Below are 14,262 nucleotides of genomic sequence, written 5' to 3' on the forward strand. Positions count from 1 at the left end.
TGACTCCAGCATCTTCCCCACTACCAATGTAAGGCTAATGGGTCTATTATTCCCTGTTTTCTCTCTCCTTTCTTAAAAAGTGGAGTTACATTGGCTACCGTCCAGTCCACAGGAACTGATCCAGAGTCGAGAGAACATTGGAAAATGATCACCAATACATCCACGATTTCTAGGGCCACCTCCTTGAGTACTCTGGGATGCAGACCATCAGGCCCTGGGGATTTATCTGCCTTCAGTCCCAACAGTTTACCTAACATCATTTTCTGACTAATGTGGGTTCCCTTCAGTTCCTCCCTCCCACTAGATCCTCGGTCCCCTAGTATTTCCGGGAATTTTCGTGAAGATAGAACCAAAGTACTCGTTTAACTGTTCTGCCATTTCCTTGTTCCCCATTATACATTATACATTCACCTGTTTCTGACTGTAAGGGACCTACATTCGTCTTCACTAGTCTTTTCCTTTTTACATACCCATAGAAACTTTTACAATCAGTTTTTATATTCCCCACAAGCTTTCTTTCATGCTCTTTTTTCCCCTCTTAATTAACCCCTTTGTCCTCCTCTGTTGTTCTAAATTTCTACCAGTCCTCTGGTTTGCCGCTTCTTATGGCCAATTTATATGCCTTTTCCTTGGATTTAAGGATAGTGTTAAATCCAAGGAAAAGGCCTTCCCAGTTTTATTTTTTCACCAGACAGGGATGAACAATTTCTGGAGTTCATACATGCGGTCTTTAAATCTTTGCCATTGTATCTCCACTGTCAACACTTTAAGTATAGTTTGCCAGTCTATCCTAGCCAATTCCCGTCTCATACTTTCAAAGTTCCCTTTATTCAAGTTCAGGACCCTCGTCTCTGAATTAACCGAGTCACTCTCCATCCTAATGCAGAATTCCACCATATTATGGTCACTGTTGCCCAAGGGGCCTTACACAACAAGATCGCTAACTAATCTTTCCTCATTACACAATACCCAGTCTCGGATGGCCTGTCCTCTAGTCGGTTCCTCTACATATTGGCTTAAAAACCCATCCCCTATACATTCCAGGAAATCCTCCTCCTCGGTATGGTTACCAATTTGGTTGGCCCAATCTATATGTAGATTAAAGTCACCCATGATAACCGCTGTACCTTTGCTACACGCATCCCTAATTTCCTGCTTGATGCTATTCCCAACCTCCCTACTGCTGTTTGGTGGTCTGTATACAACACTAACATGCGTTTTCTGCCCTTGGCTATTTCACAGTTCTACCCATACCGATTCTACAGCATCCAAGCTAATGTCTCTCCTTGCTATTGCATTAATCTCCTCTTTAACCAGCAATGCCACCCCACCTCCTCGTCCTTTCTGTCTATCCTTCCTGAATATCGAATACACCTGCATGTTTAGCTCCCAGCCTTGGTCACCCTGGAGCCATGTCTCTGTAATTCCAACTATATCATATCCCTTAACTACTCACTGCGCATTCAATTCATCCACCTTATTTTGAACGCTCCTTGCATTAAGGCACAAAGCTCTCAGGTTAGTTTTTCTTATCTCTCTTCTACCTTTTGCTTCTGTCCTTTTATGGCCTTCTGTCTCCTTGCATTGGGTCCCATTCCCTTGCCCTGTTATTTTAAACGTGACCTTTCCTGCACTCTCTTTACCTCAGCTGCATGGATACGCTTCCATGTTGTTGACTCCACCGCCCCACTTTTTAGTTTAAACCCACCCGTGTAGCACTAGCAAACCCGCCTTCCAGAATGTCGGTCCCCTTCCAATTAAGGTGCAACCCGTCCCTTTTGTACAGGTCACCCCTGTCCCAGAAGAGATCCAGTGATCTAGAAATCTAAATCCCTGCCCCCTGCACCAACTCCTCAGCCACACATTCAGATCCCCTATCTCCCTGTTCCTACCCTCACCAGCACGAGGTACTGGAAGCAACCCAGAGATAACCACCCTAGTCCTGCTTTTCAGCCTCCTGCCTAGTTCTCTATTCTCACGTTACAGAACCTCCTTCCTCCTCTTACCCACGTCATTTGTGCCTACATGCACAACTACCTCCAGGTGCTCCCCTTCCCTCTCGAGGATGTTCGGAAGTTGGTCTGAGACGCCTTGGACCCTGGCACCAGGGAGGTAACACACCATCCTCGAGTCTCACCTGTCGCCACAAAACCTCGCACCTCGGACAATGGAGTCACCCACCACTATGGCTGTCTGACGTCGGTCTCGCCGGTCGAGTCCCAGCGCTGGGATTCGAGTCACAGACCTGCTTGGACTGGAAGCGTCGTCTGCCCCAACAGCTCCCAAGAGGGTGTACCGGTTTGCAAGAGGTACTTCCACCGAGGCCTCCTGCATTCACTTCATCTCCTTTCTTTCCGTCTCTACCCGTCGCACCTCCTGCTCTCTTGGAGTGACGACCTCTGACTGTAGGACCTGTCCAGGAAGCTTTCGTCATCCCGGATGGACCGCAGGTCATCCAGCTGCTGCTCCAGTTCCAGTAGTGTAAACCAGCATCTGCAGTTCCTTGTTTCTACAGAAGATAGAGAGTTGGAATAAATAAGTATTTTTTAAGCTGGTATGATGTAAATAATAATGCACCCAAGGTTGAGTTATTGGCCTGCAATTATTTACTGGTTATATTAATGACCTGGAGCAGCATGAAATGTCCAAGTTTGCCGATGACACAAAAATGAGTGGGAGGGCACAGTATGAAGGGGGTCGGTGCAGTTTAGTTTATTGTCATGTGTACAGTGAAAAGCTTTTGATGCGTGCTAATCAGTCAGCGGAAAGATTGTACAAGATTACAATCGAGCCATTTACAGTGTATAGATGCTTAAGATATTTGTATTCAGGCAACAAGATATAGATTGAGTGCGTGGACAAAATCTTGGCAAATCTTGGAAAGCGTGAGGTCATGCACTTCAGTAAGAAGAAACAAAAGATAAACAATTATCTTAATAGAGAGAAATGTTGGGAGGTAGTCTAGATTAGTCGAGATTCACTCAGATAATTTCTAGAATGAGGTTGATTTATTCTGAACAGACAAATGGAAATGATACAGAAATTATCTGTATTCTGTGTAGTTTGGGAGAATGAGGGGTGATCATATTGAATCAAATAAGATTCGAAGGGGATGTGATGCGGTAGACGTTCAGATGTTTCCCACTAGTGGGAGACTCTCAAACAAGTTGACAAAGTTACCAGATAAGGGGCAGCAGGAGAGTGGTGGTGGGGGGGGGGGGGGGGGGTCATCTAAAACTTAGGTGTGTAGGGAGTTCCTCCCACAGAGGGTAATAAATCTCTGGAATGCATCACCCCAGATCCTTGTGGATGCTAAACTATGGGAGTATTAATTCTCTGGATATGGGAGTATTTAAAGGGAAGGCAGATACATTTTGGAAGGATCAGGTAATGAAGGGCTCTGGGAACTGGCACAGGAGAGCAATTGAGATATGAGGGAGATCAGCCATGATCATATTGAATAGTGGAGTGGTCTTGAGGGGCCTGGTGCTTTGAGCGCGTCAGGTGTTATTTTGGTGTTCTAGTGGATAGAGTGCAGAGGAGATTTATGAGGATTTTGCCAGGACTTGAGGGCCTGAGCTATAGGGAGAGGCTGGACAGGCTCAGACTTTAATCCTTGGAGTGCAGGATGAGGATGATCTTATAGAGGTGTAGAAGATCATGAGGGGAATAGATAGATAAATATATTCAAGAACCAGAGAACATAGGTTTGAGATGAGAGGAGAAACATTTAATAGGATCCTGAGGGACAATTCTTTCACATCGAGGGTGGTGGGTTTATGGAATGAACTGCTGGAGGAGGTAGTTGAGGCAGGTAGTATAACAACATTCTAGTGTGGATGGGGCATCTTTTCGGCATGGGTAAGCTGGGCCAAAGGGCCTATTTCCATGCATGAATGACACAATGGCATTTAAAAGCCACAGGGATTAAGGAGGCTAGTATGATGCTAATAGATGCTCTGGAGTGTGAGGAATATGGGATTTTTCTAGATACGATTGCAATTGAACTGAGGAAATATCTATTTAGAGAAACAAGGAACAAATATAATTTTAGAGGCTGCAGAATAGCCTCAGAGGATATTGTCATTAATTGTTCTAAAACAAAGCGGATTACAATGCATACCAAATTCTCAATCTGTATCTCCATCTGCCAATCAACCCCTCCACACCAGGATCCACTTTATCATTGTCATTGACAACATCTCAGGGAAACAGGCGTTTGGGCCCATTTTGTCCACGCCAACCAAGTTGGCATACTGGGCTGGTTCCATTTGGCCCATAGCCCTCTCAACCCTCCCTAAATCTGTCCAAATGTCTTTTAAAAGTCATAATTATGTCAGCTTCTATAGCTTCCTCTGGCAGCTCATTCCAGATGCAGACTACCCTCTGAGTGAAAGTTGCTCTGAGGACTCTCTTAAATCTCTCCCCTCTCACCTTAATTTAGATTCCTCTACCCTAGGAAAAAGACTATGAGCATTAATTTACCAGCTCTTTTCCCCTCCTTCACTTCACCTCTTCATAATGACTTTCTCCCCCTCGACTCTTTCAGTCCAGATGGAGGGTCCCAATCTGAAGCGACGACTGCCCTTTCCTTTCCACAGATGCTGCTCAACCTGCATAGACAAAAAATGCTGGAGTAACTCAGCAGGTCAGGCAGCATCTGTGGATAAAAGGAATAGGTGATGTTTCAGGTCATAACCCCTCTCCAGACTGAAAGATACAAGTGGGGGGAGGGAGGGGGAGGAAAATTGAGTCAGAAAAAGGCCAGGACAAATTACCTCAGGAAGGGTGGAGTCCATAATGGCCCATTGTTGGCTGGGGAAGAAATGCTAATGAGAGGGATAGAAGGGTGTAAACAGTGAAACTGGTAGGACAACTCGGGCAGGGGAGGGAAGGGCGTGCAGCAGTTACTTGAAATTAGAGAAATCAATGTTTGTTTGTGAACTGTCCAAGCGAAATATGAGGTGCTGTTCCTCCAGCAGATTGTTGCTCTTGATCTGTATTGACAGTTTGGTTCAAGGAATCAAATGTAATATATCCAGATTTGCTCATGAAAGTACATGGAATCTGAGCTGCAATGAAGGACATGAAGAAGCTTCGAGTGGGTATAGTGAGCTTAGTGAGTGGTTAACAACGCAACAAGTGGAACACATTGTTGGCAAATGGGTGGTGGTTATGCACCTTGTAGGAAAATAAGATAGAAATGCTGGCTTTTTAAAAAATGTGACAGATTGGCTAATGCTGATATTCAGAGGGATCTCGGTGTATAAGATTCACGAAGAGCACACATGTAGATGTAACAGGCAATGAAGAAGACAAATGGTACAAAACACGAAGTGCTGGATGAACTCAGCAGGTCAGGCAGCATTCGTGGAGGGAATGGGCAGAAGACGTTTCAGGTCGGGATCCTTCTTCAGTAGGAGGGGGGAGAGCCTGGCAAGTGATAGGTGGATACAGATGGGGAGAGGTAATTGACAGATGGGTGGAGTGTGACAAAGGCAAGAGGTGAAAAGGAGGCGAAAGGGTGTCAGATAAGAAGAGAAGAGGAGCAGTGATGGACGGATGTTGTAAGGTAGAAGGGGATGGGGGGAGGGAGAGAGGGGAAAGAAAGGGCATAAAAGGCAAAATGAACTCAGGGATGGAAGAAAAGACTAGGTGGGAAAAAGGAGAGAATGATTGGAGGGGGTGGTGGGAGATGTCCCTGTAGCCACCTTGTAGCGCTTGGGCCACCTAGTTGGGGGAGGGAGGGGAGGGCGTAACTGGAAAGAAAAGGGGATTGTTGAATTCAATATTCATACTCTCGGGTTGTAAGCTACCCAAGTGGAATGTGAGGTGATGTTCCTCCAGTTTGCGTGTGGCCTCATGCTGGCAACGGAGGAGGCCTGGGACAGAAAGATTGGTAAAGTTTAGGTTCATTATTGTCACATGCACCGAAGTACAGTGTAAAGCTTTGATTTGCCTGCCATCCAAACAGGTCTGATAGTACCATACATAAATACAATCAAGTCAAACTCAATAACAATAGATTGAGCAAAAGGGAAGGATATAGAATATAGTTCTCAGCATTGTAGCGTGTCAGTTCCATAAACAAAGTCCAATGTCTTCAATGGTCCTCATTGCTCCTTCCGACCCTCATTGCACCCTCTCTCCCACCCTCATTGCTCCCTTGCTCCCTCATTACTCCCTCCCTCATTGCCCCCTCCCTCATTGCTCCCTCCCTCCCTCATTGCTCCCTCGCTCCCTCATTGCTCCCTCCGACCCTCATTGCACCCGCTCCCTCGCTCCCTCATTGCTCCCTCATTGCTCCCTCCGACCCTCATTGCACCCGCTCCTTCATTGCCCCCTCCCTCCCTGCTCCCTCCCTCCCTCTGCTCCCTCCCTCCCTCTGCTCCCTCCCTCCCTCATTGCCCCCTCCCTTCCTCCCTCATTGCCCCCCTCTCCCTCATTGCCCCCTCTCCCTCATTGCCCCCTCTTCCCTCATTGCCCCCTCTCTCCCTCATTGCCCCCTCTCCCTCATTGCCCCCTCCCTCCCTCCCTCCCTCATTGCTCCCTCCTTCCATTGGCCCCTCCCTCCCTCATTGCCCCCTCCCTCCCTCATTGCCCCCTCCCTCCCTCATTGCTCCCTCATTGCTCCCTCATTGCTCCCTCCTTCCATTGCCCCCTCTCTCCCTCATTGCCCCTCTCTCCCTCATTGCCCCCTCTCTCCCTCATTGCTCCCTCCCTCATTGCCCCCTCTCTCTCTCTCATTGCCCCCTCCCTCCCTCCCTCCCTCATTGCTCCCTCCTTCCATTGCCCCCTCCCTCCCTCATTGCCCCCTCTCTCCCTCATTGCCCCCTTTCTCCCTCATTGCTCCCTCCCTCATTGCCCCCTCCCTCCCTTCCTCATTGCTCCCTCCCTCGTTGCTCCCTCCCTCATTGCTCCCTCCCTCATTGCTCCCTCCCTCATTGCTCCCTCCCTCATTTCCCCCTCTCTCCCTCATTGCCCCATCTCTCCCTCATTGCCCCCTCCCTCCCTCCCTCATTGCTCCCTCCCTCATTGCTCCCTCCCTCATTGCCCCCTCTCTCCCTCATTGCCCCCTCCCTCCCTCCCTCCCTCCCTTATTGCTCCCTCCCTCATTGCCCCCTCCCTCATTGCCCCCTCTCTCCCTCATTGCCCCCTCTCTCCCTCATTGCCCCCTCTCTCCCTCATTGCCCCCTCCCTCCCTCCCTTCCTCATTGCTCCCTCCCTCATTGCTCCCTCTCTCATTGCCCCCTCCCTCATTGCCCCCTCTCTCCCTCATTGCCCCCTCCCTCCCTCCCTCCCTCCCTCCCTCCCTCCCTCCCTCCCTCATTGCTCCCTCCCTCATTGCCCCCTTCCTCATTGCTCCCTTCCTCATTGCTCTCTCCCTCATTGCCCCCTCCCTCCCTTCCTCATTGCTCCCTTCCTCATTGCCCCCTCCCTCATTGCCCCCTCCCTCATTGCCCCCTCCCTCATTGCCCCCTCTCTCCCTCATTGCCCCCTCTCTCCCTCATTGCCCCCTCCCTCCCTCTCTCCGCCATGGTTACCGCTGGTTGCCAGGGAAGCAGCGCGGCGTCACGGGGTGAGGGTGCCGGAAGTGCAGGGCCAGTCTCGGTGTCGCCTGGGGCTCCGGGCCGGATGTTGCCCCTTTCCACCGTTCATTTTATTTTCAGCCCGGTCAGCAGGACCCGCGGGTTTAACATATGAGCGTTTCACTGGTCGCCATACGTCTGGAGCTGGCGAAGCACTCGCACCGTCCCGAGGGCTTCGAGTACAGCGGTGAGTGGGGCGGCCCGGGCCCTGGCCCTGGCCCGGACAGAGGCCCGGTCGGAGCTCCGGGGTGGCCTGGGTCGGGCTCGGGCCCAAGTGCGGGAGCCCCGGGGTCGGCGAGGGCCTGTGTCCAGGCGATGCTCAGCGCTGTGCGGCGGCCTGATGGCTACAGGGACACAATGAACCGCAACCTGGAGCAAAACACAGTGTCATGGAGCCAGACAGCACGGTAACAGGCCATTCGGCCCAGCTCGTCCTTACCGACCAAGATGCCCCATCTAAGCCTCTCCCATTTTCCCGCATTTGGCTCATATCCCTCTAAACTCTTCCTATCCATATACATGTCCAAATATTATAGTGCCTGTCTCAACACCATCCTCTGGAAAATGTTGCCCCTCAGGTTCCTGGAAAGTAAATCTTTCCCCTCTCACCTTAAACCTATGCCTTCTGGTTCTTGATTCCCCTACTCTGGGTAAAAGACTGTACATTCACCCTACCTATTCCTCATGATTGTATACAACTCTCTGGTGCCCCTCAGCCACATGTGCCGAAGAATAAAGTCATAGCCTGCCCAAGCTCCCTCTGTGGCTCAAGCTCTCAAGTCCTGGCAATATCTTAATAAAGTGCGGGAGGAACGTGTTGGGTCAGGCAGCATCTGAACAAGGAATGGACAGGAGTTGGGACCCTTCTATAGACTGGCAGGGTGGGGGGGGGGGGGAGAAAGCTGGAAAAGACAGATGGGGACGGGGTAAAATCTGGTAAGTGACAGGTAGATGTGGATGACATTTGGCAGATGGGTGAAATAAATGACAATGGTTAGAGGTGAAAAAGAGACAAAAAGATGTCAGCTAAGGAGGGAGGATACAAGGAAGATATAAAACAAACTGAGTGAGAGGGTAACAACATGGCAGATGGAAGGAACACAATGTGGGAAAAATGTGCATCCACCTTAGAGAAGAAAGACAGAAATGTTGACTCTTTTTAAATGGGAATAGATGGGTAACGTTAAATTCAAAGGGTTCTGAATATCCTTGTACAAAATTCATTGAGAGCGAGCATGTCGATGCAACTGTCAATATCTCTTTTTCTGAGTGAAGGAGTAGGGGAGCTGAAAACTATAGGGCACAAGGAATTGTAGATTCTGGAATCTTGAGCAAAACACAAAGTGCTGGAGGAACTCAGCAGGTCAGGCAGTATCTGTGGCGGGAATGGACAATGTTTCAGGTGAAGACCCTTCCTCTGCTTGAAGAAATGGGAGGTGGGAAAGCTGGAAAAGAGAGGAGGGAGTGGGACAAATCCTGGCAAGTAGCTGAGTGCAGGTGAAGCGTGGTTTGATTGGCAGATAGGTGGAGGGACAGACAAAAGCTGGGAGATGTAAAGGATGTTCGAAGAGAGGAGTGAAATGTAAAGCTGTAAGGGGGGATGATAGATGATGGAGCTTTATTTCCTTTTCTTCAGCTGAAGCCAGAAATCGGGGTCTGTATTTACACTAGGGTTCCCAATGACTGGCTTCCAGAGTATACGATATCACAAGTTTCCTATCAGGACTGGAGGGCCTTGGTTACAAGGAGAGACTGGATAGGCTTTAACTCTTTCCCCCCCCAGAGCCTTTGAGGTTGAGGGATAACCTCACAGAGAATTATAAAATCACGAGAGGCACAGACAAAGTGAATGATCAATTTTTTTTACCGATTAGGGAGTGGAAAGGGAGAGGGCTTAGGTTTAAGGTAAGAGGGGAAATATTAAAGGGAACCTGGAGGCACCATTTTCACAGAGGGCAGGGGTATGTGGAACAAACTGCCAAAGGGAATAATTGATGGAGGTACAATAACGATATTTAAAGGGCATTTGGACAAGTACATGGATAGGAAATGTTTAGAGGGGTATAGGCTGTGCAGGCAAATGGAATTAGTTCCGATAGGCAACTTGATTGGCATGGACAAGTTGTGCTTAGGCTTTGTCCATGCTGTTTAGCTCTATGACTCAGTAGCTTAAATTCTGAGACTGACAAAATAACTTTCTGGAAAGTGGGTAAAATCATAAATTCAAAGTGCAAGTTAAAAAAAACCCAACCTGAATCTGACATTGAGATTGCGGGGTCCCTGGAGCAAGAACTCACTGCCAGATAGTCATCAGTTGAAGGGTGGGTCAGACTTGCTGGAATATGATTCAAGCTCCACCATCCTCTGCAATTGAAAACTCCAAGGATTCACAATTCTCGCACAGAAGAAATTCTTCCTTGCCTGAATTTATTAAAACGGGAGGATTAAGTCTTTGATACTAAATGAAATCAGCAATCAGAACCACTGAGGAATTTAGATTTACATGCAGATTTATTTACACAGACTTGCAACAGTGCTGCTATGAGCAGATACCTGATCCTTTACAGCAGACAGTGCTTCTACTGGTATCAAAACTGCATTGGAGCGATCCTAAGAATAGGTCCACTGTTGCTTTGTTTGAGATGGACAGTGACAAGGAAGGCCTCAAAATGAAAGCAAGATGCTAAACTAAAATATGATTAGAGTCATTAAATGCGATTGTAACTTTGAAATCCTACCCAGACAATTTACTGGTTTGCTTGCCTTCAAATGATGGAGGAGAATTGAAGGGCAGATTTAGTAAAATCCAGGAACAGTTGCATATTTGTCATCTGAAAAATCGATTTACATTTACACCATTTTGATAGTATATGATATTTTATTATTATTTAAATATATATTTTTTATATATATTTATGGGATGTATATGTCACTGGAAATACTGGCCATATTGCCAATATTATCCATTCCTAATTGCCCTTGAACTGGAAAGGCTGTTAAAACAATCCATATCGGGATCTAAGTCGCAACTAGGCTGGGGTGAGTAAGGGCAGTAGATCTCCCTGAATGCCAGGATTGTTATTTTTATGACAGCCTTGCAGTTTGCTGGTAACTGAAAATTTAAAAAAAATCTACAACTATTTAGTTACTTGTATTTAAATTCCCAGCTGCTATGATATGGCCTAAGCACAATGCTGCTCTACCACAATAACCTTGCAGCAACTAATTGAAAAAATAATTTGTAATGGATGACTTCAAAATGCATAGCCATCGTTCTGTTACCAAATGATTTCCTCCCTAGTGGTACTGATTTATTATTGTCACGTGTACCGAGTTACAGGGTTTGCGTGCTATCCAGTCAAACCATACTATACATAAGTATAATCAAGCCATAAGCAAATATAACAGGTAGTGCAAAGCGAAAAATACCAGAGTGTAGAATATAGTGTTATGGCTCTACAGTTACAGACAAAGTGTAGGTAAAAAAGTGTAAGGTCCACAACAAGGTAGGTTGGGAAATCGCAACTACAAACTGTTCAATAGTCAGCGAACGGCAGGGAAGATGCTATTCCAGAGTCTGGTGGTATGTGATTTCAAGCTTTTGTATCGCCTGCCTGATGAGAGAGGGGAAAACAGGGGAATTATCAGGGTGTAAATTGTCCTTGATTAGTGTTGGCAATGGGTTTTGGAAAAGCATATATTGTGTACATTTCCATGTCACATCCACTTAAAAAACACCCGTTGGCCGAACTAAAGTTTTGCTTTATAAAACATGGGTTGTATTTTCAGAACGAACTTTGAGTTATATAATAGTAGGCAATGAACATAATTTGAATTCATTCAGCATCCCATAATAGTGGCATCAAAGCAGAATGTTGTTTCTTTTTGTGTATTATTCCTGGTATGGCACATAAACTTGGAATCCAGGCTGTTTGCAAACAATGGAGTTAATTAATTAAAACATTTGAAGCACAATGTAATAATACAGCATGATTTGTAGTTTTAAAATACAACTTTTGGATTGCTCGGACAAGGTGACTTCACACGAGGTAACAAGTTAAGAGATAATTTAATCTTGGCAGAATACTGGCTGTTGGAGTCTGGCCCATGTGATGCACTTACTGGAACTTTCTGCCTAGCCATGTTTGCTGATGTGCTGTCTGTGGGGAGAGACAAAGTTTGGAATGTTGCACCAGCCAGATTTCATTTTGTTTTCTGCCTGTTTAGCTCTCAGCATGGCGGATGATGAGAGTAAAGAGAAGAGATCGCTCAGTTCAGCAAAGCGCTTGCTGGAGGGTAAAACAACTGGGGAAAAATCCACCATCTTGCATCAGCACATTGGCCGTCGAGAGATGAGAGACATGGTCATTGAAACTATCACCTCCAGCAAAGGTACAGTAAGTGGTCTAGAGTGTTTGATTGTCGTATGTCCCGAAACTGTACCTTGAATTTCTTGTCTGTAGCAGCACATAAGATTTCTAAACGTTGTACTTTGTAAATACCATACAAAAACAATTTTTAAAAGCTCAGTATATTTAAAAAAAACAATACTAATGCAAAGATAAAAACAATACGTCAATATAGTTGGAGCTTATTTTGAGGCAGTAGTTAAGTTTAGTTTATTGTCACATGTATCAAGGTACAATGAAATGCTTTTTGCCTCTAGTGTTTAATAGCTTGACGGTTGTTGAGAAGAAGCTGTTCCTAAACCTGGGCGTTACAGTTTTCAGGCTCCTAAACCACCTTCTCGATGTCAGGAGTGAAATGAGAGCATGGCCAAGGTGGTGTAGGTCCCTGATGATGCTGGCTGCCTTTTTGTAAATGTGTAAATGTGAGAAGACAGACTGAGCAAGTCCTGGTGCAAAATATCACCTTGAGACTTGGACTCTGGCCTATTTAATTCTTTATGTTTACCTCATCTATAGGATGAAGTCTATTGGATCAGATGATAAGAAATTTAGCAGACTGAGCTAAGTTATTTTATGACTCTCTTATCAGACAGTATCTATCTAAGGAGACTCGGGTCCTTTGGAGTGCAGGGGGCACTCCAAAGGACCTTCTACAACACAGTGGTTGCATCAGGCATTTTCTATGGAGTGGTCTGCTGGAGCAGCAGCATCTCAGCGGCGGAGGGGAAGAGACTTGACAAGCTGTCAGGAAGGCCAGCTCTGTCCTGGGTTGCCCCCTCGACTGCAGGCGGTGGGAGAGAGGAGGATGATGGCAAAGTTAACATCGCTGCTGGACAACGACTCCCACCCCATGCAGGACACTGTCACTGTACTGAGTAGCTCCTTCAGTGACAGACTCCTTCACTCCAAGTGCGTGAAGGAGAGAAATCGGAGGTCCTTCCTTCCCGCTGCTGTGAGACTGCACAACCAGCACTGCTCCCAGCAGACGAGTCAACAGTAACAGTTAAGGATACACAGTAAACTGATGACAATTTATCCTTGTCTTTACTTTATTTATAATGAATGATCACTTTGCTGCTGCAACGATGCTGCCTGACTCGCTGAGTTACTCCAGCACTTGGTATCAAAAGTGTTAACTTACGTGTTGAAGAATTGGAAAGATCTGGAAGTAGATTGGTTACAGGTTTCTCCAGAGGAAAATATATTTTACTGCAGAAATCTATTTGTAAATGCTTTTGAGTTTACAGGAAATTAGTGCTAAAAATAAGTATGTCAAATGTTTTCAATGGCTTGTCAGGTTCTGCAGGACAGGGAGCCTTGGTTTTTTCCATGATCTGTGTTAAGGTTGCTGATTTCAACAAGGATTTCATTGGGGGTGATTTCTCAGTCATGGTGCCCCTGCACTGGGAAAGGGAAGATCAGCTACATACTGGAACTTGACAGCAGAAGGTGAAACTTAGAATCAAATTCATTGCTGCTTCATCTTTACTTTATTTTGCAGGCTACCTAGCTGCTATTCCACATTATCAGAACTAAATCTGGAACTTCTGCGTCAGTAACTGACCAGAATTCTGCGATTGCATATGCTAGGTTTATTTTAAATAAACGCAGTTCACATTCTCATTTTCCTTACTCTCTATCAAAACCTTTTGATTTTCTTGCTTCATTTTGTCTCAAACTTTGCAAAAATGTTTTTAATTTTTAAAAACTTCTGTACATCTAATCAGGGGTTGAGTTTTGAGGCAATTTATTACAAATGCTGCCATCAAGTTAAATTTAGATGAGGGCTAACCTTTGTGAGGACACCATCGCAAGCTGGTACATGCTTTGATCTGGATGTATGAATACATGTGTTGATGTATTTAAGTCCAGGCTCAAAACCTATTTCTGCTCCCTAGCGTTTGAGGCTCATTGAGGAGGCGCTGTGAACTGTTTGCGTGCTACTGTATGTTTCTTTTTTTTTCTCCATTGGAACCTAATCAGATGTACAGCACTTTGGTCAACGTGGGTTGTTTTTAAATGTGCTATACAAATAAAATTGACTTGACTTGACTTGATAGACACAAAAAGCTGGAATAACTCGGCGGGACAGGCAGCATCTCTGAAGAGAAGGAATGGGTGAGGTTTAGGGTTGAGATCCTTCAGACTGGTTAGGGATAAGGGAAACGAGAGATATATAGGCGGTGATGTGGAGAGAAAAAGAACAATGAATGAAAGATATGCAAAAAAAGTGGCAATGATAAAGGAAATGGGCCATTGTAAGT

At 46.1% G+C, this 14,262-nt stretch overlaps 1 protein-coding gene across 2 annotated transcripts in view; it reads left to right on the forward strand.

Moving 5' to 3' along the window:
* Positions 1 to 7,578: 7,578 nt before the first annotated feature.
* brap (BRCA1 associated protein) overlaps positions 7,579 to 14,262 on the forward strand; it is a 29,044-nt gene continuing 22,360 nt past the window's right edge. The window contains exons 1-2 of one of the 2 annotated variants that reach the window (XM_078421576.1): positions 7,579 to 7,776; positions 11,817 to 11,981. In XM_078421576.1, the coding sequence (XP_078277702.1) occupies positions 7,701 to 7,776; positions 11,817 to 11,981 (241 nt within the window). In that variant the 5' untranslated portion in view covers positions 7,579 to 7,700. Of the gene's footprint in view, positions 7,777 to 7,813; positions 7,997 to 11,816; positions 11,982 to 14,262 lie in introns of those variants that run through there. The other variant, XM_078421577.1, reaches the window with a different exon arrangement.

This window comes from Rhinoraja longicauda, chromosome 25 (assembly GCF_053455715.1).
Source record: "Rhinoraja longicauda isolate Sanriku21f chromosome 25, sRhiLon1.1, whole genome shotgun sequence".
Classification (NCBI taxonomy): Eukaryota; Metazoa; Chordata; class Chondrichthyes; order Rajiformes; family Arhynchobatidae; genus Rhinoraja; species Rhinoraja longicauda.